The sequence below is a fragment of the Nomia melanderi genome, chromosome 4 (assembly GCF_051020985.1).
Source record: "Nomia melanderi isolate GNS246 chromosome 4, iyNomMela1, whole genome shotgun sequence".
Classification (NCBI taxonomy): Eukaryota; Metazoa; Arthropoda; class Insecta; order Hymenoptera; family Halictidae; genus Nomia; species Nomia melanderi.
Genome location: NC_135002.1, coordinates 3,577,745 through 3,605,139, shown reverse-complemented (window position 1 = coordinate 3,605,139; position 27,395 = coordinate 3,577,745). Strand labels below are relative to the sequence as shown.

At 32.1% G+C, this 27,395-nt stretch overlaps 10 protein-coding genes across 20 annotated transcripts; 7 read left to right on the top strand and 3 right to left on the bottom strand.

The window, feature by feature from the left end:
* Positions 1 to 1,888: 1,888 nt before the first annotated feature.
* Nsun5 (Nop2/Sun-like domain containing protein 5) lies at positions 1,889 to 5,206 on the bottom strand. The gene is made up of 6 exons (XM_031993914.2): positions 4,933 to 5,206; positions 4,435 to 4,699; positions 3,309 to 3,565; positions 3,122 to 3,237; positions 2,880 to 3,052; positions 1,889 to 2,808 (listed from the first exon to the last, which is right to left on the bottom strand). The coding sequence occupies exons 1-6, from the start codon at positions 5,056 to 5,058 to the stop codon at positions 2,006 to 2,008; spliced, it is 1,740 nt and encodes a 579-aa protein (XP_031849774.1). The 5' UTR covers positions 5,059 to 5,206; the 3' UTR covers positions 1,889 to 2,005.
* LOC116434952 (uncharacterized) lies at positions 5,201 to 6,755 on the top strand. 6 transcript variants are annotated; one of them, XM_031993927.2, is made up of 4 exons: positions 5,201 to 5,307; positions 6,027 to 6,231; positions 6,374 to 6,523; positions 6,607 to 6,755. In XM_031993927.2, exons 2-3 carry the CDS (start codon positions 6,031 to 6,033, stop codon positions 6,512 to 6,514), a joined length of 342 nt encoding a protein of 113 aa, XP_031849787.2. In that variant the 5' UTR covers positions 5,201 to 5,307; positions 6,027 to 6,030; the 3' UTR covers positions 6,515 to 6,523; positions 6,607 to 6,755. The 6 variants fall into 6 exon arrangements, with proteins under 6 accessions (XP_031849787.2, XP_031849784.2, XP_031849782.2 ...); XM_031993924.2 differs by lacking the exon at positions 5,201 to 5,307 and adding an exon at positions 5,317 to 5,473; XM_031993922.2 differs by lacking the exon at positions 5,201 to 5,307 and adding an exon at positions 5,319 to 5,607.
* On the top strand, positions 6,752 to 7,689 carry LOC143174158 (thioredoxin, mitochondrial-like). Its single transcript, XM_076366773.1, has one exon. The coding sequence runs from the start codon at positions 6,752 to 6,754 to the stop codon at positions 7,187 to 7,189; it is 438 nt and encodes a 145-aa protein (XP_076222888.1). The 3' UTR covers positions 7,190 to 7,689.
* A 632-nt stretch (positions 7,690 to 8,321) lies between these two features.
* Positions 8,322 to 13,788, top strand: Marf (Mitochondrial assembly regulatory factor). 3 transcript variants are annotated; one of them, XM_031993908.2, is made up of 13 exons: positions 8,322 to 8,502; positions 8,985 to 9,067; positions 9,470 to 9,755; positions 9,898 to 10,024; positions 10,091 to 10,484; positions 10,560 to 10,667; positions 11,201 to 11,354; positions 11,433 to 11,571; positions 11,647 to 11,960; positions 12,026 to 12,321; positions 12,437 to 12,604; positions 12,676 to 12,872; positions 12,959 to 13,788. In XM_031993908.2, the coding sequence occupies exons 3-13, from the start codon at positions 9,578 to 9,580 to the stop codon at positions 13,161 to 13,163; spliced, it is 2,280 nt and encodes a 759-aa protein (XP_031849768.1). In that variant the 5' UTR covers positions 8,322 to 8,502; positions 8,985 to 9,067; positions 9,470 to 9,577; the 3' UTR covers positions 13,164 to 13,788. The 3 variants fall into 3 exon arrangements, with proteins under 3 accessions (XP_031849768.1, XP_031849769.1, XP_031849767.1); XM_031993909.2 differs by lacking the exon at positions 8,985 to 9,067 and having other exon boundaries at positions 8,322 to 8,551; XM_031993907.2 differs by lacking the exon at positions 8,985 to 9,067 and having other exon boundaries at positions 8,324 to 8,502.
* Positions 13,789 to 13,867: 79 nt separating this feature from the next.
* On the top strand, positions 13,868 to 14,757 carry Coa8 (Cytochrome c oxidase assembly factor 8). Its single transcript, XM_031993921.2, has 3 exons — positions 13,868 to 14,017; positions 14,092 to 14,289; positions 14,364 to 14,757. Exons 1-3 carry the CDS (start codon positions 13,925 to 13,927, stop codon positions 14,562 to 14,564), a joined length of 492 nt encoding a protein of 163 aa, XP_031849781.1. The 5' UTR covers positions 13,868 to 13,924; the 3' UTR covers positions 14,565 to 14,757.
* A 79-nt stretch (positions 14,758 to 14,836) lies between these two features.
* On the bottom strand, positions 14,837 to 15,492 carry LOC116434953 (uncharacterized). The gene is made up of 2 exons (XM_031993928.2): positions 15,325 to 15,492; positions 14,837 to 15,255 (listed from the first exon to the last, which is right to left on the bottom strand). The coding sequence occupies exons 1-2, from the start codon at positions 15,490 to 15,492 to the stop codon at positions 14,839 to 14,841; spliced, it is 585 nt and encodes a 194-aa protein (XP_031849788.2). The 3' UTR covers positions 14,837 to 14,838.
* Positions 15,493 to 17,478: 1,986 nt separating this feature from the next.
* LOC116434949 (uncharacterized) lies at positions 17,479 to 20,240 on the top strand. 2 transcript variants are annotated; one of them, XM_031993917.2, is made up of 3 exons: positions 17,479 to 17,617; positions 17,677 to 17,914; positions 17,981 to 20,240. In XM_031993917.2, exons 1-3 carry the CDS (start codon positions 17,479 to 17,481, stop codon positions 18,525 to 18,527), a joined length of 924 nt encoding a protein of 307 aa, XP_031849777.1. In that variant the 3' UTR covers positions 18,528 to 20,240. The 2 variants fall into 2 exon arrangements, with proteins under 2 accessions (XP_031849777.1, XP_076222885.1); XM_076366770.1 differs by having other exon boundaries at positions 17,978 to 20,240.
* LOC116434945 (protein claret segregational) lies at positions 19,074 to 21,941 on the bottom strand. Of its 3 annotated transcripts, none has more exons than XM_031993913.2 (5): positions 21,573 to 21,941; positions 20,287 to 21,263; positions 19,914 to 20,211; positions 19,564 to 19,838; positions 19,074 to 19,494 (listed from the first exon to the last, which is right to left on the bottom strand). In XM_031993913.2, exons 2-5 carry the CDS (start codon positions 21,261 to 21,263, stop codon positions 19,074 to 19,076), a joined length of 1,971 nt encoding a protein of 656 aa, XP_031849773.1. In that variant the 5' UTR covers positions 21,573 to 21,941. The 3 variants fall into 3 exon arrangements, with proteins under 3 accessions (XP_031849773.1, XP_031849770.1, XP_031849772.1); XM_031993910.2 differs by having other exon boundaries at positions 21,561 to 21,938; XM_031993912.2 differs by having other exon boundaries at positions 21,648 to 21,938.
* Positions 21,942 to 22,171: 230 nt separating this feature from the next.
* Positions 22,172 to 23,497, top strand: LOC116434948 (leucine-rich repeat-containing protein 23). Its single transcript, XM_031993916.1, has 2 exons — positions 22,172 to 22,650; positions 22,744 to 23,497. The coding sequence occupies exons 1-2, from the start codon at positions 22,285 to 22,287 to the stop codon at positions 23,365 to 23,367; spliced, it is 990 nt and encodes a 329-aa protein (XP_031849776.1). The 5' UTR covers positions 22,172 to 22,284; the 3' UTR covers positions 23,368 to 23,497.
* Positions 23,498 to 23,596: 99 nt separating this feature from the next.
* On the top strand, positions 23,597 to 27,143 carry Ahcy (adenosylhomocysteinase). Its single transcript, XM_031993915.2, has 6 exons — positions 23,597 to 23,770; positions 24,374 to 24,564; positions 25,471 to 25,812; positions 25,998 to 26,213; positions 26,308 to 26,534; positions 26,733 to 27,143. Exons 1-6 carry the CDS (start codon positions 23,743 to 23,745, stop codon positions 27,028 to 27,030), a joined length of 1,302 nt encoding a protein of 433 aa, XP_031849775.1. The 5' UTR covers positions 23,597 to 23,742; the 3' UTR covers positions 27,031 to 27,143.
* Positions 27,144 to 27,395: the final 252 nt, after the last annotated feature.

The following is a 27,395-nucleotide window of genomic DNA, read 5'->3' as shown; positions in this document are numbered from 1 at the left end:
AGGAGCAGCTCTCCATTGGCGGCCGGACACACGCACGAGCGTGTGCCGGTCATTTCTGACAGACTCCACGTGATACCGTCGACTTTTCCCTCCGGCCAGCGCGGAGGAGACAGGAGGGGAGAGGAAGGGAGGAAACGGTGAACACCACCCGCTGGCTATCGACTTTGCAATAAACCTGGAAGGGGCCGTTGCCCGAAAGCCCGTTCTTGATCGCTCTTTTTCTTTTACAGCTCGAGAAAGCCGCGTACGGCGGCGTCGTTCCCGATGGAGATAAAAAGTCTGGACGCTATCCGATAACGCCCCACGCTCCCCCTGCGAGTGTCACGAAGCCCGCGTGTCTCCAATTTTCAGTATAATCGACGCTCGCTGACCGGCTGCTCCGCGGACTTCTTTTGTTGTGGTTGTTTCATCGATTCCGCCCTCTTACGTTCAACCGTAACGGATTCCTCACTCTTTTTTCTTCGGCTTCCCTGTGTAACACCGTTGACGTTGCTGGGCAGACGTTTGAAATAATAACTGAGTTTGAAATTGTTACCAAGGTCGTTTTTGTACAGAGATTGGTAGAATGTTTGACAATGTGTATTTTGGAGCTAAGAAAATTGAGATGTAGAGTGCTTGGGGTCTATAGACAGTATAGAGCTGATTAGCATCTTTTTTTGGACATTTGACAATGATATGTATTTTGAAGCTAAGAAAATTGTGAGATGCAAGAGTGCTTGGGATCTATAGACAGTATAGAGCTGATTAGCATCTTTTTTTGGACATTTATGTTACAGGGATTGTGGATCATTTTGTTGGAAAACTAAGGGAATAGTAATATTTTATAAAAAATGAGTCACAGGAATTTCCATCTGAATTACTAGTTACTGGTTAGAGCCAGCCTTGCTTGGTCTACATAATTATACACACTGATTCCAGTGGAACCACCTGGCTATCCTTATCTAAACATCATACTCGCGGTTTCAGAATTATATTTTACTTTATCATACTTATGCTAATGCTAATGCCACGGCAAGAAGAAGTCGTGAAGGGTGGAGATTGATTTGCTACCACTAACCCCATTAACGACATAAGCGCGCGTTTATAATTATCATTGCTTCGTTATCAGCGAATATTACAACGATTTATAAGTGCGGGGCTTATCGGCTATGATCTAGAGCTTGGCCAGCACTTTATCAGCAGATATCCAAGACCTTGCACGTCACCGCGACAAACCGTGGAAGCAGTAATGCCAAATGCATTTCATTGCAAGCAACACTGATAAGACCCCGAGTACGTGGCAAGGGAATATTTTTCATCGCTCATCGAGGAAACATCATGTACATCATAAGGACTATCAGAACGGTTTCAAGGATCACCTTTGACTCCCTGAAATTCTCGATGATATTCGGTCCCTGATTTTCGCCCTCGAAACGAGATTCTCTCGTGCCGTCAGCCCATGAAAACTGAAAGAAAATAATATTAAATTAAACACGAATACATTACCAACCGCGATTTCTTTAATCCGTTCACCGGAGCGCAATGCTTCCTTATAAACTCACCGTTCTCTTATGAAAAGTTGTTACCTGAAATTCATGAAACATACGTACATTATAAAACAGCCGCGTTTGATGATATATTATTATAAACACATTCGAAAGAGCGCTCTATTTGAGCTTGCTTTTTTTCATTTCAGCCTTGAAGGACATAAACCTCTAAAATCTTTGATGCCGTGCATGTCGGGGATCTCGTGTCGTGGTCAAAACCTAGAAGTTGCGCGACAACGCCGATAAAAGGCGCCGATGTTATCCGAAATAACGGTAAAAATAGCCGAGGAAAGTATCGCGTTAGCGAACAACGAACGAAACGGGAATGAAAAGGCAGAGCGAACGCTAGAGTAAAGACAACCTTTTGCTAAATTCACGTTAATATGTATTCGGTACTTCCGCTGAATCAGTGTACAAAATTCTAATATTTTATGTAATAACAACAGACGGTACTTATTTCATTAGACGATCTTCCATTCTTATTTCTTTTTTGTTCTTTGCATTTTAACTTGTTTCCGTTTTAACGGAATTCCATGCTCAGCCTGCTTCTTCTTGCGATTTAATTTTCTTTTCACTTTTTTCGGTGGCGGATCTTCTTCGCTTTCTTCGTTGTCTTCGTTCCTTTCTTCATTCGTTTTTTCATTTTCGTCAGTATCATTCTTTTCATTATCATTGTCGCTTGCATTATCTTCTTCGTCGTCGTTACATATTTCAGCAATGATCTTAATCGAATCAGAAGACGTATTCAAGTTATCAGCCAAGAAAGTATTTTGAGTCGTTTTCGTGCTCTTCCTTTTCGCACGTTTCTTCCTTTTTCGGCCTGAACTCGTTTCCGCCACATTCTGATCCTCGTTTCCTTCACTGTTCTCCAACTGCTCGTTATTTACTTTGCTGCCTTTTCGTTTATACGCTGGCAAAGGCACGTTGACATTTCTTTCAAATACAGCAACGAAGAAGCCGTTGCATAAATCTTCTTCAGGACGAGCATACAGGCACTTATCAGAGCATTTATAACTCTGAGAACTGTAGTTCTCCCAACTGTCCTTATACATATTTTTAATCGATACCAACTTGTAGGCACCTTTGACATTCTCAAGAACCTCATCTACCACTTGCTCGTTTTCTTCTGGATTGATAGAGCATGTGCTGTAAACAACTCTCTTCACGTTTGGAAAATTCATAAGAGCATGCCGCAAGAGAAACACTTGAAATGCTTGCAACTGTTTTAAACGTTGCGGTGAACATTGCTGGTTTCCTCTCACTAACTGTCCAAACAACATGCCTGTGAAAAAGATTTGCATATAATTACACTCTGAATCCTTAGAATGTCTGTTTATAAGTAAAATACTATACCTGAACTAGAACAAGTTGGATCTACAAGAATGTATTCCACATCAGAATAATCTTCTCCTTCTAATGTTAACGAATCCTCATTGAGAGTCTCCACGCACGAAGAACATGTAATTTTGACCTGTTCACATAAAGTAGTGTACCTTCTTTTATCAATTTCGACTGCATAAACTTTTCTGCAAGCATATAAGCAAATTTATTTACAATTGAAAAATTCATAGATACATTAGTCAAAAAAATCGTACCCGTAATTCTTCATCAGAGCAGCTATATGCGACGATTTCATTCCTGGCGCTGCACACATATCAAGTACTACGGAGCCAGGTTTCGGCTGTAATAAATAGGCTGGGAAACAACTAGCCTGAAAACAGAGATATCAGAAGATAAATAAACAACAAAAAATTGCTTGTCTTCATTTACAGTATGTATTACCTTATCTTGTAAAATAATTTCTCCATTGTGGTATGCAGGATGATCGTGAAAAACTGTGTCAGGTGGGAAAATAAGTAATTCTGGGATATGGAAGTCCTGAATAAACTCTGGTTTTCTTAAATCTTTTACGACTTTAAGATGCTCCATATAATTCGAACATTTTGGCAACATCAACCATCCTTCTTCCATGAAGTTAGATATTGCCTTGTTCATTGGTAATAATAAAGTGTTGACGCGAACATATCTTGGTTTTCGCACTGAAAAATAAATAGATAATGGATGTAAATTAAAAGTCATGCTCTCTGACTAATCTATTTATTGTTAAATACATACTGAATTATATTTAATGCTGGCATTATGTTGAACACAGCATAATAATTATAATATAAAAATATATTAATAATGATATATTAATAATAAACAAACGTACTAATTATAGTTAACTACAAAATTATTACATTTGTACGTATATAAATATATGTATATGTATATCTATATTGTAAATGTAATATAATAATTATGTTTGTGTTACATTCTTAATCCCTATTTATTCCATTTTTTTATTAAGACTTTCTTTAGTAGGTCGATTCACAATTTCTTCAGTTTCTGAAGTATCATCAGGCTCATGAAGAGCCTGATAAGCATAACAAGCTATTATTAAATTTACTGTAATCACAGCTGCAAATACAGAAATGCAATTTGTTACAAATCTATCTACATGGAGCTCAGCCTTCATAATATGCTGTACACTAAAAAATGCAGCAAACGGTAATGTAAACATCGCGATGCTATAGAGGAATAAAGTCCCTAATACAGCTACGAGACTCATAATTGGTGTTTCTTTATTCTGATTGCGGGGTATATCTTTCTCATACGACTTTTGCCGATCTTTGCGCACATAAGATAGAAACTTATTAATTCTAGATTGCCGGCTACTGAGAATACGGTTGTTGCGGATGATTAAAACCATCAATCCAGCTGCTCAATATGCCTCACACAAAGGAAATAACTTAACACATCTCAAATGCGTCGCTTGACTTCGTTATTAATTCCCCTATAGAGGAGTTGCTCATTTCTGTAAAAATAATATACACTTATTAATATACGAATACAATAACATTTTTACCTGTTTTGTTAAGTAGTGATTCTACATCACTATATTCGTTTATTTTTTCCCGTAGTTGTTCCTTATATTTGAGTATAGACTGAACAGGTTTGCAATCAGCTTTTATGACTTTTTTTCCCCAAAAAAGTTCGGTTATGAGAATTTTTGCCAACCATGGATCCATACGGGATTCATTTTCTAATATACCAGTTTGATTTAAAAGATAATTCAACTGTGCTTCTTTTTGCAGTGTATTAAGGCACAGAGAATATATTGCAGAGATATTCTACATTACGAAATAAAAGTTAAAAGAAAATTACAATTAATATTATAATGAAATAAATTAAGAATTATTCATGAAAAAAATTTGCATAAAAATCACGTGATAAAAATGCAGTCGAAATAATAATAAAAGGCACCGAGTATGTCGAATTATTTGAAATATTTTAAATGTTTACAAATTGTTTATCTACATCATTGTTAATTACCGGTACTTCTGAGCAAAATTAAATTACTTACAGGATGTTTTTGTTCATAAATCATCGTCTTAAGACTGGCACCATTTTCACGAACCTCTCGAACAATTTTAGATGCAGTTTTATAAAGTCTTGGGACTTTAACGGAGTGTACAAATCCGTTAGACATGTTATTACATCAGAAACAATTACTCGTAAAAAATGAAATTACTTATAATCACAAAATATCGGATCAATCGGTCGAACGTCACGTGGAGACGTATACGCCTCGTGCAAACCAGTTTAGAGTAAAATCATGCTTTTATGAACATAAAAAAAATTCTGGTGATAGTATGAACTTCCCTATATTTCATTAAAAATCCCATTTTTGGTGAACTTGCGAGAACCGACTGTCATCCGTGGCCCTCTGTTGGAAGATGTAGGCGTAAATTTCATTAAAATTTTACCCTTCCGGTGAACATTTTTGAAGACCGATCAGCGGCGATCCCTGGGTCCAATTGGACCCACGTAAAATTTTGTTCCTAAATATATTTTACAATACGCTTCTTCGTAATGTATTCACCAGTAAACAATTGTTAATTTAAGTAAGATATTGTAAACAGAGAAATTAGTTGGAACTTTCACAAATCTAAGTCAAAATAGATCCGGGCACTGCCAATCAAGGGTTAATGTGTAGTTGATATCCGTTAATACGTTTACAACAGTTTGCACTTAAACGGTATATGCATGATTTTGCTGTAGATTACAGCGCAATGTATGACTTTTAAGTATTGTTTAAGCTTACCTTGTTTAGCTTAATTAAGTTCGTTAGAAGAATATTTCTAAAATATAAAAATTATATTTTCTATATATATATATATATATATTTCATTTATAAAGAGCAATAATTTGTTATATAAATACGTATGTATATATTAATAGAGCATGTAATTTCTTATTGACTATCTACTCTTGAAATCTACTTTTGGAGTGGTTCTGTTATCTCTCAATATAGTTCTTATCTTTAGATGTTTTTCTATTAGACCCTTTGTTCATTTTACAATCATTTTATCATTTGTAATATAGAATTTGTCGTTTAATTAAAAATTATAAATAAATTGTAAGAAATATTTATATATCTACATTTTTCCTTTCTAGTGGTATGACTAATTTGGTATTTGGAATAGGCGTAGGATTATTCCTTATTTTAAGTCTATGGGCACTGGCGCTATTTGTATTTATTATTACTTTAAGAGTAGAGAAGAAAATCGGTGCAATTGCTATATTGATTGTGAGCATATGCACAATTATTTTAATTGCTTTGCCTAGAGCAACCGAGAAATCTATTTCTGCTGAGAAAAAGGTATGGAAATAATTACTTTGCCAACCAATAATATTAATGTAAAATAATATTATTAATATCATTATTTGTACACATCATGAAAAAAACAGTGTAGATTTTAATTGGTTATATAATTATGTAAAAAGTAACTCCTCTTTTGCAGACATATGATCATTTATTTGTTTGGCGTATTCTGTTACTTGTACTATTAATTATATCATCCATCATTGGATTGATAGGATACATTAAATTTGCTATAACAGAATCTGTTAAACCACTTCGAATAACTAATTGGGTATCTTAAATACTTATAGTAAGTATCTTTGCTCTGATTTCTACGTAAGATGATGATGTATTAAAAACAATTAATTCTTCTCATTTCTATATATATTTCAGAAATTTTTAATGAAGTAGGAATATTGGAAAACATAATTGCTACTTTTTATTGATCATGTATAGTGATTAAAAAAAGAGTACATCAATCTTATTTCTGACCAATTCATCTTTTTAGTGATACAGACAGTACTTAAAACGCTAGAAGATGTTGCGCCATCCTAGTAAGCTTGCATCAATATTAGTACGCGGTGTTTCTCTGTCTCGACAGCAGAATAAACAATTTGAAATTAATAGTAACAAAGAATTTGTTAGCAAGGTAATGAATAGTTCAGTACCAGTTATTGTGAATTTTCATGCTCATTGGTGTGAACCTTGTAGAATACTCACACCTAAGTTAATAGATCTCATAGAACCATTGGATAAATTAGATCTTGCCATTATAGATCTAGAGTTAAATCCAGAATTAGTACACATCTTTGAAGTAAAAGCTGTACCTGCTGTTGTAGTAATTTCCAGTGGACTAGTTATTGATAAATTTATAGGTTTAGTTGATATCAAGACGATAGAAGACCTAATACATAAACTTACTCATCAAAATGTACTGCCCCCTTCAGATTCTGAAGGTGATAGGAGAGAAACTTAAAGATCTCCATACTATTGATGTGTATCATATAAAATGACTCTAATAAGTTTAATTAAATGTGTTTTCAAAATTTAGTGAGCATAAATTCTTTTTCATCTGAGGTTTATAAAAAATCTATTCACCAATCTGATACAATTATTTAGTCAACCTAGAATCTATAGGTTGTGATTCGAATTTGTTACAAATTAATTAATGTTAAAGTTTTGTAGTATATTATGCTCTACTTTGAGTCCAAGAAGTACAATAATTACAAATAATGAATATTACAAGTAATCATTGTATATATCCCACTATTTCTAAAATATCTATCATTCTGAAATGCTGTTCTATTGAACAAATAACTTCGACCATACTTTCTGATTCTAAAAATAATATCTCCGATAATAAAAAATTGTATAGTATACAATATTTATTATTTAAATATAGTTTATAATATTTTAATGTAATAGACAATCCAATATTTTCTCTATCTGTAAAAGTGCAATCTCTTTAATAAATGTATTCAAAATAATATTAATTTAGTACCTGTATCATATTAATCTTTTTATCAAAATTTCAACTTAAGTTTTTTGTGAAGTAAATTTTGTTTTGTTTGTACTAATACTAAAAAATGACACAAATAAATTTATGGATCATCAGTATCAGTACTTAATGTATTAAGTTTGTTAAGAGAGTAGATAATTTCTTATCATTTATTCCCAGATGCATAAACTTTTTCTTGAAGTTTTTGCGTTGTATTTTTTATATCTAATAATTTGTTAAGCTATATTCTCCGTTTCTAATTTATTCATGCATATGTATATGTGCACCAGATTATTTGTGCAGTTCGATTTAGGAACATGAAAAAACTGTTTTTAAATAGAAAATTAAAAATTTCATTAAAAGATATCAATAATTCTATAAACAACCTACAAAATTTTTGCGTGTATATATTTTCATTCCTTTGGCGGTCAATTTAAATGAATCTCGAAGGAATTACATAATCTGTTCAATTTTAATCAAAACAGAATGATTATTTTTAATTAGATATATTTTGATATTTATAGAAAATATTTGGTATACTAATGTTATATAAAATTACAAATTTTTTTAAGAAAAGATTTCATAACACTTGAGAATTAGCCTTAGTTTCTCGAACGTCACGTGTTTGCATCACTTCCAATCAGTTCACACATGAATTTATTTTAATGTACGTCGATCTAATTGTTAGTTCCTTAAGTATTTTGGAACCGCGAAATGTTGTATATTGTTTTATGCACAACTCAATCCATATTATATTAAAAATATGATAATAAAGAAACAGTGATTGTTCGGTAAGGACACAAGCTTATACAGTAGGCGAACTATTGCGTTATTATACAGGTTAGATTTCGGCGAACAGTTCAAAGTGTATTCTTAATTTTTTTTTTACTACACAGATTTTATTTTCCATATATATGAATATTCCGAAATTAAATAGATGATGTTCGTTATTCAGTTAATTCGTGGGTCAATGTACGTGTTAATTACTAAAAGGAAATTTAGAGACGCAAAATGTTCTGTTGCAATCTTTTTGCAGAGAACATACACATTAGTTTGTCAGAATTTATAAATATCTCAGTCGATATAAATGACATAACTTCGGTCGGCAAAAAAATGCAAATAAAAATATAATTTATACATGGTATTGTTCATTATAGAGTATAATATTTTTTTTTATTTGGCATATTTTTCAAATTACAATATTCCAAATATAATTTAAAAATAGGAATAATGTAGAGGTCTTGACTACTGATATTCCAATAAATTGTTTTAGAAGATTCGGAGTAAAGAAGATATTCAAAGTTGCAACTCGTTTATATTGTGACAAAGGACAGTTCAATGACTAAAGACAAGAAGGTTTTATTATATTGTCTTTAATGTTACATAGTACTTACTACATGTGATAGCATTTTTATAGTTAATCACTTATATATATATTGCACTCACAGTGAGAGTTTAAAAATATGTCAATTTTCATTTCATTTGAAATAAAAATTATCTAAGTCATGTATTTCATATGTTGATAGCTAATTATTGTTAATATATTAAAATTTGTTTCTGTGATTCAAGTTTTGGTTTCCTTATATGTAATTTGTTTTGGTTATACAAAGAAATATAAACGATTGTTTAATATAAGTGCGCTTATATACATACTTGTTTATTAAGTACTTATTTGTATTTAAATAATTTATATGTTACACCTTGTAGATCGATATCGTTGTTAGAAAGTATTTAATTGTTGCTTTTTTATGATTTCAGTTGGTCCTGCATGCTGTGCACTGCATCAACGTTCTGCCTAACGTATTGCACCATATTTTTCTTACTTTGCTAAAATCCACTGTGTAAACCATAAACGTATAAACAACCATGGCTGCCTACATCAATCGTACAATGTCCATGATTGGAGCAGACAGTCACTTGCGGTCAACAGATTTACGAACTGACAATTCTCCTCTTCAGATTTTCGTTAAGGCCAAGAAAAAGATCAATGACATATTTGTGGAAATTGAAGATTATGTGCAGGATACTGTTGGATTTATGAAATGTAAATAATCTTTCATACTGTATCTAACAATGGTAGCTGAAAAGATTGTTTCTTATCTCATAGTTTCTGAGGTTTACTCTTCTTAATTTTCATCAATACAAGCAAGAGTGATGTTTAATAACTTTTAAAATTATTTTTATAGTACTGCAAAGCGAAGGTAACATTGTCACACCTGAAGAAGCACAAACAATTGCAAGCTATGTCGATAAAGTTCATGGAATTAGGGATGTTCTTAAGCGGGATCACATGAAAGTTGCCTTTTTCGGAAGGTACGAAATTATCTTAACATTAAGTACCAACTACAATGATTTTTAACACTTGTATATTTTTTTTAGGACCAGTAATGGGAAGAGTACAGTTATTAACGCAATGCTGCGTGATAAAATTTTACCAAGTGGAATAGGACACACAACAAACTGCTTTTTGCAAGTTGAAGGTTCAGACAATGGAGAAGCATATCTCATTACTGAGGGATCTACTGAAAAGCAACCAGTTCAGTCAGTAGGTCAATTGGGTCATGCTCTTTGCAAAGAGAAGCTGTGTGAAAGCCACTTGGTCAGGATATTTTGGCCAAAGGAAAAATGTTTATTATTACGAGATGATGTAGTATTTGTTGACAGTCCTGGAGTGGATGTAACACCAAATTTAGATGAATGGATTGATAAACATTGTTTGGATGCAGATGTTTTTGTTTTGGTAGCTAATGCTGAGTCTACTTTAATGGTTACTGTAAGTATCTCTGATCTGTAAGTTAAATGTTTATTTATATAAACGTACAGTATACGGGAAGAATTATAATTACAGGAAAAAAACTTCTTCCACAAAGTGTCAACAAAATTATCAAAGCCCAATATCTTCATTTTAAATAATCGATGGGATGCATCTGCTTCTGAACCAGAATTCTTTGAGCAGGTATGTCGTATATTGAATTTAAGCTTATAGTGTATCTAATTATTTGAAAAATTACATATTGAAGTAATTTCTCAATAATGAATGAATCTTATACGAAATAAAATTTATTAAAGCTGGTACTACATATTAATATTATCACTTCGCGATTTTTTTTATATGAATATTACTTAATTTATTATTGAAAAAAATACGTTTAGAGTACAGACTCTAAATCATTAGCTTATGCAGTAGCAGCTTTACTCAAATAACTCATGTAATACCCCCTTTATCTCTTAGCTGGTCAAAGAGCAAAAAGAAGTAAGTTAATCTATTTTACTTCATTAATTATATCGCAGTTATAAATTTAATTTCGTCATTATTAATATTTATTCGTAACTATGAATAAAGTTCATAATGCACTACTCAATGTACACTGTGCACTAATTTTTCGCATGAACGAAGGTAAAAATTTCACAGTGTGCTTTTCGCTTCTTAAACTATTGTTAAGACTCTACCATATGAATCATACTCATTCAACTTTCGTGTCTGTGTAGGTAAGGGCACAACATCAAGAAAGAGCTGTTGACTTTCTGTCCAGAGAATTGAAAGTTTACACCCCTAAGGATGCTGAAGAACGCGTTTTCTTCATTTCAGCGAAAGAAACTCTTCAAGCTCGTATGCAGGAACAACGTGGCCAACCAGCTCACAGTAAGAGCTCTAAATTTGTTTTCCGTGGTTGCACAAACAGCGTGTAATTAATATATAAATATATAAACTGCATTATAGATGGTGCATTAGCCGAAGGATTTCAAAATCGATATTTCGAGTTTCAAGATTTCGAACGAAAATTCGAGGAATGTATTTCAAAGTCTGCGGTGAAAACAAAATTCGAACAGCATTCTCAACGGGGAAAACATATTGCGACGTAAGAATCTTATAAATAATTGTGCTGACATATTAGTGTTTATAATCCGATATACCAAATATAATTTTTTTTCAGCGAAATTCGACAAACATTGGATGAAATATTAGAGAGAACACAGAAAACTAAGGGTGAACAATTGCAAATTAAGAGGGAAGTTCTTGACAAATTAAATTACACGGAACAACAATTGTTGTTGTTGACTCAAGAAATGAAGAGTAAAATCCATCACATGGTGGAAGATGTTGAACAAAGAGTGTCTAAAGCTCTGAGCGAAGAGATTCATAGATTAGCCGTACTTGTTGACGAATTCAATGTTCCATTTCATACCGAGTCATTAGTCCTAAATGTATATAAGCGAGAACTCCATACGCACGTGGAACATGGTTTAGGTAATATGTGAATTTACATTATCTGTATAATTTATTATAGAAATGCTAACATTGTGATTTTACAGGCTCTAATTTAAGAGCAAGACTTAGTACCGCGTTAGCAATGAACATTGAAAATTCGCAAAGAGAGATGACCGAACGTATGGCAAGCTTGTTACCGGAAACTAAGCGGCAAATGTCATTAAACATTTTACCGAGAAGGGAGCCATTCGAAATTTTGTATAGACTAAATTGTGACAATTTATGCGCGGATTTCCATGAAGACCTAGAGTTCCGATTCTCATGGGGAATTACGGCTATAATTAATAGATTCGCAGGGAAACATGGTCAACGAATGGCTATTGCTAATTATCCACAAGACGTAAGTGAATCTATCGAATAAATCGTTCTGCTCTTATACTTACTTATATAATTATGTATTACATAATACTGAAAAATATTTATAACTTGATAAAAAATTTAATATATGTTTTTAGATACCACCTGCGATCATGTCACCCGCGGAAAGTGTGGATTCTGTTAAATTTGTGTCGAGTACTCCTAATTGTCAAACGGGATGTGATGATTGGTCTTTAGTTACAAAAATAGCAGTAGCGTCTATAACGTCTCAAGGCACTATGGGTGGTCTTATAGTTGCTGGTTTTGTAAGATCATTTTTTTAAAATATTTCTCTAAATATCACCAAGTTCCATTCTATTAAAGTATTTTGCTTTAGATGTTGAAAACTATTGGTTGGAGACTTATAGCTGTAACTGGTACTATATACGGTGCTTTATATCTTTACGAGCGATTAACGTGGACTAATTCAGCGAAGGAACGTGAATTTAAACGTCAGTATGTGGATCATGCTACAAAGAAATTGAAATTGATTGTAGATCTCACATCTGCAAATTGTAGTCATCAAGTGCAACAGTAAGTCTCGTTTGTTTTATGTCAGTTTTAATATATCTAAATTGACATCTTAGATATATTCTATAGAAAATTTTAATTTAATTTAGGGAGCTGTCCAGCACTTTTGCACGTCTGTGCCATTTAGTGGATGAAACGACTTCCGAAATGAACACTGAATTAACGAATATAGCAAGTACGGTACGAACGCTCGAAGAAGCAACCAGTAGTGCAAAAGTATTACGAAATAAGGCTAATTATTTAACGAACGAACTCGATTTATTCAATGCAGCGTATTTAAAATCATTGAATTAAATATTGCGTCGTTATTAGGAAGTGACATAAATATTAAAGAATCGATGTTTCGAGAACGTCGTTAATCGTTTTGGGAAATATGTCCTCGTATGCTGCAGTAATTTAACCAACCGATATCGAATATTAATAACGAAATATTTTGCGCGTTTCCATGAGCAGCTACTTGTGCATACAGAAGGAATGTTTTTACAAAAAAAGAAACTCTAGTCTTAGTGCAAGCAACCAGAAGTTCTTCAAAATCAGTGGAATCGAGTTTTTAATGCCATTTATATAAACCGATGATTTCTTTTTTTGTTTTTAAAACAATAAGCACAGGAAATCTTACACACAAAAATGGTCCATGAATTTTCGAATAATTTTTTTGATTTTAATTATCAATTATTGTGAGATGAGTCGTGATAGAGGAGTAACTTTTTTTGAAAATGGAATTGCGATCTTTTTTACAGAAGTGTCGCATCAGAAACGCATAAACGATTGATTTCTATCAGAATCTATTAACAATGTTGGAGGAATCTTATTTATGTAGTAAATGAAATAATGTCACTATTAGATTTATTAGATTATATTTATAAAAGAGTTTATGTTACTATATTAATAAACGGTTGTTTGTTGAATAAGAATTAAATCTGCGAATGATTATTCCAATTCATACAATGTACTTAGTCTAATTCATATCTAATTCAGTATCTAGATATGTTATCTACAAACTACGTCTTGTGTATTGAGCATCGAATCCATTACGTTTAACCTAAAATGTATGAATGACACAAGATGTGAGTGCCTATGAAATGGCTCGAGTATGTAATTATATGCAATTAAAATATTATAACAATGTAGCCAGGCTACTTAGTACAGTAAGTCCCTCATTCACTGTATTCATTAATATTTCACAATTTAATCATATATTCATAACATTCATTTTAATCAGAAACCATATTCTAACCTAACAACACCGACACAAGCTGACATAATAGGACCTCCCGATCCAGTTTCGAACTTGCGGCCAATAATATTCGCAAAACCTGAGAATGAAACGAATCTCGAGAAGAAATACAGGGAACTTAGAGAAGCTACACAGATTTGGAACCAAAACTTTTGGACGACACACAATAGTAGCTTTATAAAAGTATAATTCTAAAATGTTATATTGCAATGTTGTTACCAAAAAACTTTTGTATTTTAGAGTATTTTATTTTGTAGGAGCGTAAACATTTCCAAGAGAAGCTAAAGGCTCAAGGGAAGACTTCAATTACAGCAGATGATATGTCAGTATTTTACAAACAATTTTTAGATAAAAATTGGAAAATCCATTTGAATTATAATATTTCCTGGTACAAGAGAAATGTTAAGCTACTATTTCTAGAAATCGGAGTAAGAATATCTAAATTGAAATTTAAGTAATTTATTCAACTTGCATTTGACAAGAGATCACATTGAAGTTTTCCAACTACATTATCACCATGAAAATGTTGTAACGCATTGTGTGTATGTAAAGTGTACATTTATATTTATATCCATAGTAGAATATATGTATTATAGTATGTCATACATGTTATGATATATTTATTGATAGAATTATATTGAATTTAAATTACTTCAGACTTTAAATTACTTCAAACATTGTATATTTTATGATCATGAAAATTCAATGTATTCAAATTTTACTGTATCTGTATTACATAACATAGTGATTCAACTTTTTAATGGATCTGGAACCATTTTGATACATTTGAGTTTTTAAACAGCATATTTCATGCTCTTTTCTTTCAATTATTAATTTCATACATCTATGCTGTTCATTTTGATAATTGAACTGCTTTTGATATTCTTTCACAGATTGATTTAATTTTTGATAAGCAACTTTCGCAATTGTTAATGCTCTTTGTTTTTCATTCTTCAGATAATTAATTTCAGATCTCAGAATTGTACATTTTTCACATTCCAACGAATGTGCCTTGTTCAGTTTGCTATCAGTTTTATTCAACTCTATCTCCAAACACTTACATTTCTCTTTCTCTTGGCACAATTCTTCTCTAAGTTCATTGAATTCACTAGCAACTTGCTGGGCCATTTTTTCGCTATCATACAATAACTGAAAAGGAAAAGTATTTTATGAATTCACTTTACATATTTCAATAAAAGTTTAAAGTACATGAACCACCTTTTTTTGCTTTGTAATGGTCTTATTTTGTTCTTCTACAATTTTATCTTTTATTCTCAATTCGGAAGAGTGATTTTCTTTTAGAATTTCTAATTCTTGTTTCACACATTGACAAGCTTTTGTTTCCTCACACAAACACTGTTTCAAATGTTCTATTTGTTCTAGCATTTCTTTATGTACATTACTACACGACTGCACTGTATCTTGTACTTTTGACAATTCAGTATGCTATGAATGTATTATGCATTAATGTAAAATTATAATTTATATTTTTTCAATTGATACCTTACTTTCTGAGATAATTCTTCATCTTTCTCACGTAGCAGACATTGTTGATTGATACATATATCTGTTACTTTGCATATTCTTCTTTTCTGAATCTTTATCACATTCGTAAGTTCGGAAATCATACCCTTGAATTCAACTCTTTCTTTATTTAGAGCATCTTCTTTTTCTTTTACAGCACATCTCATTTTATTCACTTCCTGCTCTACTTCTTCACACCTTGTACGATTGAAGTATGCATTTAGTATCTAAAGTGGTTTTTATATTACAGTTTGGAAACAAGAAATTCATTCAACAATTACAAAAATTACCTTTTAGATTCATCCTCTGATAACGAGTCTAATTTATGTTTTAAATGATCTCGTTCTTCTGTTAAAGCCACGTTTTTAATTGTAATTTCAGCTATTCGATTCTAAAATAATAATTACCCTAACAATCAGTATCTTAGAATGATACTAATGAATAATATTTATACCTGTAATTTTGAAATCTTGCTTAACAGATCATCTCTGTCTGTTCTGACTAAATCTACTTGATTTGTTGATTGCTTTACTAAGTCCATAGCAAGCTTAGCTTGTTCTTCCGCTGTCTCTAATGCATTTTTTAAACATGCTGCTTTTTGTTCACTGTCCTCTTTCAAACAATTTATACTGCATGTCAAAGATTCTAATTTTTTTTCAAGTTCTTTAGTATATTTTCTTTCATTTAAAAGGTCCTGCAAATCATATATTATTATAATGTATGCAAATAATTATAAAGTTAATTGAATTTTATTAAAACCTTTTGAATTCTTTCAAATATTTTGTCATCCTTTATTGGTACGTTTTCTGTGTTGTAATTAACATCTCTTAAATTGCTAATTTCTTGAGTAATTTCGTTTTCTCTCCTTTGAACTTTTTCTTTACTTAATGTAGTTTTAGATCCTATTATATTCGTAATTGAAGTATCCGCGTCTGTTTTAGTATGAAAATTTTCTTCTTTCGTAGGAATAATTTGTTCACTTTTCTCATTGTACGCATCAATTGCATTATTAACAATGTAAGGTTTATTTATCTGTAAAAGATTGATGTATACTTGATCAAACTAACTGGTGTACCAAAAATCTTACAGTATTAACAGTGCTGAATTTTTGTGCATCGTTTGTTAGATCTGTTTCAACTGAAAGAAAACCTTACATTAATAATTAATCATTTGTTGAATATAATAACAAAATAAAAATACCTTCGTTTAATGAAGTATCTTTTCGTGTTTTACATGTTTTCGCATTGCATGTTGTTTTTTTTCTAGTGTTTTCACATGAAATACTTTCTTGGACATAATTAAGTCTATTGCACTGTTCTTTCAAAGATAAAACATGATGAGCACAGTGGCACAGACGACCAAAATTATTCTTCTGCTTGTTACACTGTATAAGTCATACTTTCATTTACAAATTGCTCATGTACAATATATTGTATTTACCTTTTTACACATTGGATAAGAACACACATTAAAATCCTCTTCCATTTTTTGCAATTTAGAAATAGTCATTAGCTGTTGATTTAAAGTATCAAGTCGGGCTGTAATACTGTACATTCCAAAATTTACTCAATATTTCCAAAACATTTGTCATAATGTCAGTGTATGATTGTGTTATGATTACTAAATTTAAATTGACACTTTATAAGCACATGCAATAAAATGTGCAAACAATTGATACTGTCACTATCTTTGTAGACTGTCTATTTTTTTTTTACTCATTTAACCTTTTGATTTATTATTAGTCTATCGCTGCAAAATTTACTTTAATCATATATTTATAAGCCTCACTCAAAAATATAGAATTGGAACAGAAAATATTAATGAAATATTAAATAATATCATCAAGCAATGGTGCATTGTTTCAAATTTATTAAGCAGAAAAAACAACGTTATATATCATGGAATATTTTATTCCTCTGGGGATTTGGATTGTGGATAGCTTTATGCACAAGTAACATATATCATTCAGACATTTTAACGACAAGAGGTAACTGTTACATATAGAATCATATATTATATTTATTCAGAATGAATGTTTTTGTTTAGCTACATTAATTTCTCAACAAAACTGGAATCCTACTCTCACATACAATATTATGATAGAAACAGAACCTGTGGAAAATTTGACATACATTACAGCAACAAATTACACTTTGTGTAGTACAATACTACCATTAAAAGTTGTGCTGCAATATATGTATGTTCCTATATCTATGTGCTTTGCATTAATACTTCTATGTATACGTGAACATATTAGAAAAAGTATAAAAATATTGAATGATATGTAAGTAAAAAATGTCTTTGCATAAATATTTGATGCTCTTATTTCAATTTAAGTGGTTTTCAGCAGAATATATAACATACATTCGATTGACTTATATTCAAAAACTATTGCAAGAGATCAAAGTAATTATGCTATTAAAAGAAGAACAGTAACACAAAATAGTGACTGTATTTTACAATCTAAATTGATTATACATTATGAAATAAGTGCACAGTATTTACAGAAGAAATGCAGTTACACAAAATTAGAAGAATATATTTTGAAGGAACATGTGCAAAATGGAATTACGTTTAGTCGTTACACATTCTTCCTTTTTAATAGCTATACAATATATTCTTTAAACAATCAACAATTACAAACTGCTTGTAATCTATTGACGAAATATTCAGAAATTTGTAAATCAGAATATACGAAAACAAAGTTATTACCTTTAAATAATGACAATAGAAAAATTAGTAATATTTATATAAAGAAAAGTTTACAGAATGGTATCATTACTTCTTCTCCGGAATTTAAAAAATTCTTAGCGAATTTACGATCTCGAAATTTTTATCCTTGTATGCTAGGAATGTCTGCGAATTACGTTATTCGTAAAAAATTGATTTATAAGTAAGTCGGAGACGATATTGTTTTAAATAAACTATCTTTATTTACACGAACATTTTCATTTAATACTTTATTAACTCGAAATATACTACAAGATACAAAACGCATTCCTTCGATTAAATCTTATATTTATTATATTAAATTTACACATTCATACTTCCATACATGGGTCAATGAATGGTTAAGTCAGATTATAATTTTTCATTTCATTAATGTATGTTAAAAGTGATATGTATAATAATGAAGTTTAGAACGTATAAAAATACATACAAATTTTATAAAATAGTTGAAATTCTTCTTAAAACATCTAATAACTAACATGAAGATTTGAATGCCTAATAATACTTCTTAATAAGTTAAGGAAACAAAATACTATCAGTTTCAATGTTAAAAATATTTTTGGTATTCAAATATTTACATCTATTTTGTACGATTTAAAAAAAAAATGATCAGACATTAAAAAAATATCTTTTTTATGAACTATCAATTAAAATGTATCTAGGAGTCTAATCGAGCTAGCAAAGTACAACAACATAATCTCATATGATAAGATTCACGAAGAATTTTGTAAAACTGTTCGTGTTCGTTTTATATTGCCCGTTTTACAATTGTTCACGTTGCTAGCAAATCTTAGCGAGTTCAACGTTTCGTTATAACATTCATCTAAAGGCGATATATTCAGCAACATCAAAGTCTTTGAATTGCCACCCAAGGATGGCATTAATAAATGGGTAAGCTTTGAATTTCTATAGGGAATATGTTCTTGTCTTTTCAGAAGGGCAAGAATAACATTACCTAGATTCGCTAACGATTTATTAATATTTTTCGTTTCTGCCATTCGAACCGATTCCTCGCCTTTTAATCGTTCAGAACCCGCTAAGTCGACTAAGTTTAGGTTTCCAATTGAAATCTCTTCTTTCGTATTATGTACTCCAATGAGTTTTATCCTTGTAACTGAATGCGATCTTGATGATCTAAAAAATTTATTACCATAGTTATTTCATAAATTTATTATTATCATTAATATATACGATATAATTTACCGCTCATTTGATTGAGTAGCCGCAACTGCTCTATTACGCTGAGCAATTAAAAGACACTCGTGCAATTCTTCAGGACTATGTATTTCCTCAATCTTTAGATTGCTAACATACAAGTCATGTCCTTTACTATCAGCCATTCGGATCTCATGTGTCTTTGATTGAGAGTCCAATAAATCGATGATATGCTCATTATAAATTTCAAGAAAACTGGCTTCTATTCGATATTCCCAACCAAGTAATTGAAATTGTTTCATTTCTTGAAATATATGCCGTACCTAAGTATGTAAAGTGAACTAAGTTTCTTACTACTGGAAAATATTTTCTAGCTATAAATAATCTAGACGATATACCGTTCTAGGTATCATGCCTTCTGTTTCAATGCCTGGTACACCTTCCATGGTATATGTTTTACCAGAACCCGTCTGGCCATAAGCGAATACACAAACATTATATCCTTCCAAAGCAGATTGAACTAGAAGGGCCAATTCTTCAAAGATATCTTCCTGTTTAGCTGTAGGTGGAAAAACTTTATCAAAAGAAAATTCCTGACGTGTCCCCCTCACTTTTCCACTGCAACTGAGCGAATCGGAACCATCTGACTTGCCTACTTCAATGGTGCATTCATCTACAAAGTTCATGGTGCATGTTCTGTAAATAATAAATGCGATTGTATTATATTTTATTGAATTAAATTTTTGCACCCGTTATCTAAAAGGTACCTACACTTTCCCAAGTTCAGTTGGTGTTCTAGGGCGCACTCTACAAAATACTCTAATATTTCCCTTCAGTTCTTGAATAGCATTGTGTAGAATTCTACGATCTTTGTCCATTGTATGAACCAAAGATTGTAACTCATTTTTATTTGTCATCAATTCGTCATTCATTTGTTTCTGAAGATCTAAGTTTGTCCGTAACTCTTTTACTTCAGAGTTATGCTCTAAAATTATTGCTTCCTGCATAGTACATTTCTCTTTAAACAGTTTTAATGATTCCGAAGCATTTTTAAACAATTCTTCTGATATCTCTAGACGTTTACTTAAATCCTCTCTTTCTGCCTTAACTTCTCTTAGTTCAGTATCTAATATCTTATTCAGGTTCTCATATTTTTCTGCTTGTGATTTATACATATTTACATTTGTTTCTAAAGTATTCAACTTCTCCTGAGCAATGTTGTACTTAGATGCAGTTTCTTTATACAGTTGTTGTATATTAGATAACTCATTACTTTTATGAGCCAAACGACCCTTCAAATCCCATTTAGAAGGTTTAGCTGCTCCAGCTGCTGTTGCAGTTTTACCTGTTGCATTTTGTACTGTCTTATTGGTTGTATTACCAGTTAACATTGTGCCAGTTCTTTGTATAGTTGGCTTTACAGGCCTGGTAAATTGTTTTTTGGCTTCTGTGTGCATTGTAGTACCAGTAGCTGGTCTCTTAACTCCTTTTGTAACAATGGACGACATAGTTTTCGATCTAACAAGATTTTGTTTTGGTGGAGGCTTATTTTCATTTGCAGATTTAGAATTTATGTTTATTGTACTTTTAGCCTTCTTCAGTGTCTCTGAAGTACTATTTGAACTTGATTGTGGCAGGACATTTTGGTCTTTTGTCATCTTCTGATTATTAACTTTCATGTTGTTAGTAATTGTTCCACTGATTGAGTTTCCTAATTGAATTTTTGGCTTTGGTAAGCGTGACTCCATCTACAAAACAAGAAGGTACTGTTCATACAAGTACAATAATAATTAATAAATCTTCCAAAAGCTCAGTTCAAGCAACAACACATGCATTACTCAAATATCAACCAAACAATAGCATCAATCAAACTTTTATCAAATGAATCTATTCCCTTTCCACCATTCATGCATCTTCAAATATAAATGTTTATGAAATCATTTAAGGTCGTGTCAATTGTAACCAGATTTCAATAACATTTAGAGTATGTTGTTCGTGAATAGAAGAATGTATACGAACGACAGTGACAATTTTATAAAACAAACCTCTTTGCTCACAATAACACAATATCAAATCCCTCGCAGACACACGAGTAACAGTTTACGAAGTCAAATGTTTATTGTCAAAATTACCTAATATTCTCATAACAATAAAGTGTTTATTTTGCTCGTGGACACATGGTGTCTATTAGAGGGAGCGCAAGAACAAACCGATCGGAATTCACCGGTATAAATTGAAAGAACACTGTTACAAGTTTTACACTCCGACAGCGGTCAAACGACGGTTAAACAATATCCGCTACATTTATTTGAACTTGAATTTGGCTAGTCTCAGCCAATCGGGATAAACTGCATAAGCGGAAACCAATCTCTGATAGGCTATACAAGTTATGGCCAATAGCAGCTCTTTATTATACCGCTTTCATTGTGCTACCTACAAACACGAAATTAAAGAACTGTTAACGACAATAAAGTAAAGAACATATGTGATAATATCTTTTTTATTAATTACACGGTATTGTAAAATCGATTGGAAGTATTATATTATACATAGTTTTAAATTTTCAATATTTATATATAAATGTGTTTATTGAATTATGCTCATTGCGCCATCTACGGCGTAGTCATCAAGCTTTCATTCAGTTGGTACTATTGGAATTGCACTATTTTATAAGAAATTCAATCTTAATTTAAAAAGGCAATATTCGACAATCTTTACTAAACAGAATTTATATGAAAATGGTGAGAAATTGTAATTAAATATAAATCAATGGAAGCCGATTACGGAGAAGCAAACGGAGAATATGAAGAGCAGTCAAGTGAAGATACCCAAAAAGTTTATGAAGATGTTTCGCGAATCTTAACATTTTCAGAAGCTGGAGAATGTCTCCACACATTAGGAAAATGTGATTCAGGTCTAGGTTATGCTTATTTAGGTTTGAACGCTTCTAACAGAGGCCTCACGGATATTCAAATTATACCAAGATTCAAATATGTCCTCTTTGTGGATATTTCTGGCAACAATTTAACTATGGAAGCTCTTTGTGTTCTCACAAAAATGACTTATCTTTTAATGATTCAAGCTGATAAAAATAGGATATCTTCCGCAGAAATGGAACCCATGTCCTATTTGCAGGTTAATGATAATCATGTACAAAATGAGTGTTCGTTTACGTTCAAAAGCAATGTTATTGCTCAAGATAATTATTTTACTTTTTAATCGTATCAGGTGCTGACTTTAAACAATAATAAGTTAAAAAGCACTGCAGGCATCTCTCACAACCATCTGGAGTATCTAGAATTAAACCACAATGACATTAAGGAGATCACTCTGAATCCTTATGACCTGAAGAACCTTAAAAGTCTCGAATTACGTGGAAACATATTAACCACAACGAACGGAATATTTTTCCCTGGATTAATATCTTTATACCTCGCGGAAAACCAAATTGAAAGGCTGGAGAATCTAGAGATCCTAGTTAATTTAAAAATTCTACATCTGAGGAGCAATAAGTTGTCGAGTTTAGACGGATTTGACTCGCGTTGTATCAAACTTAATTATTTGAACCTCCGGGACAATGAAATCATGAAAATTTCCGAGCTGGAGAAATTACGTTGTTTGCCTGGACTAGAAACCCTGATAATATTGGAAAATCCTGCGATAATTGAAAGAGAAGAAAGCGAAGAAAGCGTGTACAGGCAAATTGTATTGGCAATGTTACCTAATCTGATGCGAATCGATAAAGATCCAGTATTATATCAAGAGAAAAGAGACGCTCAAGAATTTCGTAGACAGATGATTCTCGATGGGTCGAAATTTACTGATTTTGACATTAGTCCTTTCCCCGAGTAACAATATATAACGTATTGTTAAAAGAAACTTATATTTTAAATACAAATATTAAAACTTAATGACGTTGTCATTTACGAGCATATTTAATATGGATTCGTGAGTCAGGTATTTACTTTACCGATCTACATATGTATCGGTAACTTACCATCCATTGGGAAAATGGAACTCTTCTTATTTTCTACTATATACTTATTTAAAGATATGTCACGTGACCAACTAGTAGTCACTATATCTAGCGGCATCGTTTTAAGGAAGATCGTCGACGTCTCATAACCGTAGTTTACCGCAACTCGTCGACGAAAACGTGTGTTTCTTTTTCTGTGAAATCGCAACGTAACTTGATATCTGTGAGTCGGCTGAGATCTGTCCGACAAAATGACTACCAAGCCTGCATACCGCGTTGGTAAGTAAAGAATTAAATCAAATTTAGAGTTACTTCAGTCAGACACGTGGTTATTATTTTGGAGCAAAATCTATAACCTCCATTCATGGTATTTAAAACACAGTACTCTTCGTGTACGGATAATGATAGAATTACAGAACGTTTGTACGCCGATTAATCTACATGGCTACATGTTTGTTAAACTATTCATTTTATTTTATAATATTCGGAATTATTATTTCTTTTCATTTATACAAATAATAAAAATACTGAACATGCAACTATCCATTCTGAGGCAACATTGTACCGAAATGAAGTAATAATAGATTTGCAAGTATGTCGCAATTCATTGTTGATTTAAATGAACGTGAAGTGCTTAAAATATATATATGTAATGTATCTTCAGCATTTGCAATGGTTTTCCATGAATGTAAAAGTATTTATTTTAATATATTACTCAATTAAAAAAGTTAAATATTTAAATGTATCATATTGTAAAGCCGATGCTTTGAATATTGGTTGAACATGGAAATATCAGTAACAAATGCAGTGAAATTAAAACGGTTTTATTGATAATAATTATTTCATTGTGATTTATAAATAATTCGTTTTTTTTCGTTAAAGCCGATATGTCCTTGGCGGAATGGGGCCGTAAAGAAATCACCCTAGCCGAGCACGAAATGCCAGGACTCATGGCAATCAGGAAAAAATACGGCCCTGAAAAAATTTTGAAAGGTGCACGTATCGCGGGTTGCTTGCATATGACTGTACAAACCGCTGTTCTCATTGAAACCCTTGTTGAGCTCGGAGCTGAGGTAAGTTGGATTAAAGGATTTTCATATTTCAATCATTTTTGTATGATCGCATGTGACTGTAAAATGGAGTTCTGGCATGAGTATTTATTACCGAAATAAACCGAAAATAAAGCTTACAAGCGAATCTGTAAATAAAATTATTATTTACCGAAGAAAAAAAACATTAATTTAATAATTTTTCTCTTATTACACTATAAACAAAAAATCTTAATATTGATGATGCAATGGCGGGAACAATTTGTAATTTGAATGCTGCTTATTCTTTTTGTTAAATTTATGAGTTGTATTCTATTATGTTATAAAAATATATCAGCGGAAAAAAACAAGAATGGAACATCATATGAAAGACGGATTGACGTCAAAAATAGTTTGCATTTTCATATGTATGTGTACTTATCTGAAGTAGATCATGACCTTGCATCTTTCACAAGATCCTCTAACAATGGTACAATACACTAAGAAACTTTTAAATTGTACTTGACTTGAGATTAGGATCACATCAGATAAGAAAGTATTCATAATACTACTATTATGATGGAACTTATTTTTATGGTGTTCAAAATGGAAAACTTTATTTTAAACATTTATGAGTTAATCAAATTTGCTTCTTTGTTATGCAACACTGTGATAATCTAATACTTATCACTGTCACTTACACTCTTATTACTCACTTTATATATGATTAGGCTTAGGTACTTCAGCTAAAATATTAAAAATATATTTATCTCTCATACACGAATAGACTTTTACTTCTAAAGACCCACACCAACATATCATCAATGATGAAAATTTATGATACAACATTTGTTTAAGAAATTTACCAACACTACAAATAAAATAATATCTATGAGACCACTCTGCATACAATATAATTTCAAACATATACCGACCCTATTAATTCACTAGGTTCAGTGGTCATCATGCAATATATTCAGCACGCAGGATCACGCAGCCGCAGCTATTGCAAAAACAGGTGTTCCTGTGTACGCGTGGAAAGGTGAAACAAATGAAGAATATCTTTGGTGCATAGAGCAGACTCTTGTCTTCAGTGATGGCAAACCACTGAATCTCATTCTCGATGATGGTGGTGATCTGACCAATCTGGTCCACACCAAATTTCCTGAATATTTAAAAGAGTGCCGTGGCCTTTCAGAGGAGACCACCACCGGTGTGCATAATCTGTATCGTATGTTGAAAGAAGGAACTCTTAAAGTCCCTGCAATCAACGTCAATGATTCAGTAACAAAGGTTCGTTCGATGCATAGTTAATAATCCAGTTGTTCACCTAAACCTTGATCATTTACGAATTTTCCAACACGTATTTCCAACAACTACGGTCTGTCCCGTACATGTCAGCTATTCTCTAATCTTTCATCTTCGTTATCGTTGAATTTGGAATTTCGTACGATTCAAATTTTCATTTCTCCAACTAGAGTAAATTCGACAATCTGTACGGATGTAGAGAATCATTGATCGATGGCATAAAACGAGCTACAGATGTAATGATTGCTGGGAAAGTTTGTATAGTGGCTGGATATGGCGACGTTGGCAAAGGATGCGCTCAAAGTCTCAGGGCACTGGGTGGTCGTGTCATAATCACAGAAATCGATCCCATTAACGCACTTCAAGCAGCTATGGAAGGATACGAGGTGATTATTGTAACACCAGGAAGAAAGAGTGTCGAGAATATTTCCAAAGAATAGCGAAGAACATCAATGAACTTCTTGTACCTGTAATTCTTAGGTAACCACGATGGAAGAAGCGTCCACCAAAGGACAAATATATGTTACCACCACTGGATGCAAGGATATCATATTGGGTCAGCATTTCATGAATATGCCAGAAGATGCTATTGTTTGCAACATTGGCCACTTCGACTGTGAAATAGATGTCGCTTGGCTTGAAAAGAATGCGGTTGAGAAAGTGAACATTAAGCCCCAAGTAGACAGATACCAGTTGAAGAATGGCAGGTGGGCAGTTACATAGTAGCATTCCTATTTATAGTTTTGAGCCTAAAAATGTCTTTAAAGAAGAATATTAAGATAATTGACAACTCACGAGTTGAAAAATATTTCAAGTTGATTATAATATCGTCTTACCATTTTTGAGATTAGATAGTGAGAATCAGACCCTTCTCTCCCAGTTTACATAAGGTTCTGCCATTTCAGACATGTTATCCTCCTCGCTGAGGGTCGTTTAGTTAACCTTGGATGTGCAACGGGACACTCGAGTTTCGTTATGAGTAATTCGTTCACGAATCAAGTGCTGGCACAAATAGAGTTGTGGACGAAACCAAAGTCATATTCAGTCGATGTTTACATGTTACCGAAGAAACTGGACGAAGAAGTTGCAGCGCTACATTTGGATCACCTCGGTGTGAAGCTCACAAAACTCACAGAAGAGCAGGCCAAATATCTTGGTGTTCCTGTGGAAGGACCTTACAAGGCTGATCATTATAGATATTAGTTCTTATTAAGAATTCAGAAGCTCCTATGTACTTCTACGCATTTCCAATATAACAATAAAAACACGACAACAATGGTTTTCATTGAATTTGTCGGTTACTGACCTTTTAGTTACTCATTTGTTAATTTTAATTTGATCATCAAACATTGCGTCTAACTTATCGAGATCCGTTAAAAGGATAATTGTATTTCATACTAATATTTTAAGTTGTTTTTAACTGTCTTTAAATAAATTTGGTTTAATTATACGGCGAAGTTTATTTTAATGGCGGGGATGAAAATTAATTTAATTCCTTTAGAAGTTAGCCCTCTGATAAAGGTATTATTTATTATTAGTTAATCAAATCTTTCATTCTCGCGAAATAA

What these genes read in the sequence shown, in the direction of transcription:
- LOC116434953 (XM_031993928.2), bottom strand. Translation starts at nt 15,492, where the DNA reads ATGCTAGAACAAATAGAACATTTGAAACAGTGTTTGTGTGAGGAAACA. An exon ending in CCATTACAAAGCAAAAAAAG is followed by an intron (nt 15,256 to 15,324) that starts GTGGTTCATGTA and finishes TTTCCTTTTCAG; the next exon opens with TTATTGTATGATAGCGAAAA.
- LOC116434945 (XM_031993913.2), bottom strand. Translation starts at nt 21,263, where the DNA reads ATGGAGTCACGCTTACCAAAGCCAAAAATTCAATTAGGAAACTCAATC. An exon ending in CCAACTGAACTTGGGAAAGT is followed by an intron (nt 20,212 to 20,286) that starts GTAGGTACCTTT and finishes TATTATTTACAG; the next exon opens with AACATGCACCATGAACTTTG. An exon ending in AAGGCATGATACCTAGAACG is followed by an intron (nt 19,839 to 19,913) that starts GTATATCGTCTA and finishes TTACATACTTAG; the next exon opens with GTACGGCATATATTTCAAGA.
- LOC116434952 (XM_031993923.2), top strand. Translation starts at nt 5,612, where the DNA reads ATGCATGATTTTGCTGTAGATTACAGCGCAAT. An exon ending in GCTGTAGATTACAGCGCAAT is followed by an intron (nt 5,644 to 6,026) that starts GTATGACTTTTA and finishes TTTCCTTTCTAG; the next exon opens with TGGTATGACTAATTTGGTAT. An exon ending in CTATTTCTGCTGAGAAAAAG is followed by an intron (nt 6,232 to 6,373) that starts GTATGGAAATAA and finishes CCTCTTTTGCAG; the next exon opens with ACATATGATCATTTATTTGT.
- Marf (XM_031993908.2), top strand. Translation starts at nt 9,578, where the DNA reads ATGGCTGCCTACATCAATCGTACAATGTCCATGATTGGAGCAGACAGT. An exon ending in AACCAGAATTCTTTGAGCAG is followed by an intron (nt 10,668 to 11,200) that starts GTATGTCGTATA and finishes GTGTCTGTGTAG; the next exon opens with GTAAGGGCACAACATCAAGA. An exon ending in TTGCTAATTATCCACAAGAC is followed by an intron (nt 12,322 to 12,436) that starts GTAAGTGAATCT and finishes ATATGTTTTTAG; the next exon opens with ATACCACCTGCGATCATGTC.
- Nsun5 (XM_031993914.2), bottom strand. Translation starts at nt 5,058, where the DNA reads ATGTCTAACGGATTTGTACACTCCGTTAAAGTCCCAAGACTTTATAAA. An exon ending in ATCACTACTTAACAAAACAG is followed by an intron (nt 3,566 to 4,434) that starts GTAAAAATGTTA and finishes TTTATTTTTCAG; the next exon opens with TGCGAAAACCAAGATATGTT. An exon ending in TCCAACTTGTTCTAGTTCAG is followed by an intron (nt 2,809 to 2,879) that starts GTATAGTATTTT and finishes TCTTTTTCACAG; the next exon opens with GCATGTTGTTTGGACAGTTA.
- LOC116434948 (XM_031993916.1), top strand. Translation starts at nt 22,285, where the DNA reads ATGGAAGCCGATTACGGAGAAGCAAACGGAGAATATGAAGAGCAGTCA. An exon ending in AACCCATGTCCTATTTGCAG is followed by an intron (nt 22,651 to 22,743) that starts GTTAATGATAAT and finishes TAATCGTATCAG; the next exon opens with GTGCTGACTTTAAACAATAA.
- Coa8 (XM_031993921.2), top strand. Translation starts at nt 13,925, where the DNA reads ATGACACAAGATGTGAGTGCCTATGAAATGGCTCGAGTATGTAATTAT. An exon ending in TAGCCAGGCTACTTAGTACA is followed by an intron (nt 14,018 to 14,091) that starts GTAAGTCCCTCA and finishes CATTTTAATCAG; the next exon opens with AAACCATATTCTAACCTAAC. An exon ending in ACAATAGTAGCTTTATAAAA is followed by an intron (nt 14,290 to 14,363) that starts GTATAATTCTAA and finishes TTTATTTTGTAG; the next exon opens with GAGCGTAAACATTTCCAAGA.
- LOC143174158 (XM_076366773.1), top strand. Translation starts at nt 6,752, where the DNA reads ATGTTGCGCCATCCTAGTAAGCTTGCATCAATATTAGTACGCGGTGTT.
- Ahcy (XM_031993915.2), top strand. Translation starts at nt 23,743, where the DNA reads ATGACTACCAAGCCTGCATACCGCGTTG. An exon ending in CAAGCCTGCATACCGCGTTG is followed by an intron (nt 23,771 to 24,373) that starts GTAAGTAAAGAA and finishes TTTTCGTTAAAG; the next exon opens with CCGATATGTCCTTGGCGGAA. An exon ending in CAGCTATGGAAGGATACGAG is followed by an intron (nt 26,214 to 26,307) that starts GTGATTATTGTA and finishes TGTAATTCTTAG; the next exon opens with GTAACCACGATGGAAGAAGC.
- LOC116434949 (XM_076366770.1), top strand. Translation starts at nt 17,479, where the DNA reads ATGGTGCATTGTTTCAAATTTATTAAGCAGAAAAAACAACGTTATATA. An exon ending in AGACATTTTAACGACAAGAG is followed by an intron (nt 17,618 to 17,676) that starts GTAACTGTTACA and finishes GTTTTTGTTTAG; the next exon opens with CTACATTAATTTCTCAACAA. An exon ending in ATAAAAATATTGAATGATAT is followed by an intron (nt 17,915 to 17,977) that starts GTAAGTAAAAAA and finishes AGTGGTTTTCAG; the next exon opens with CAGAATATATAACATACATT.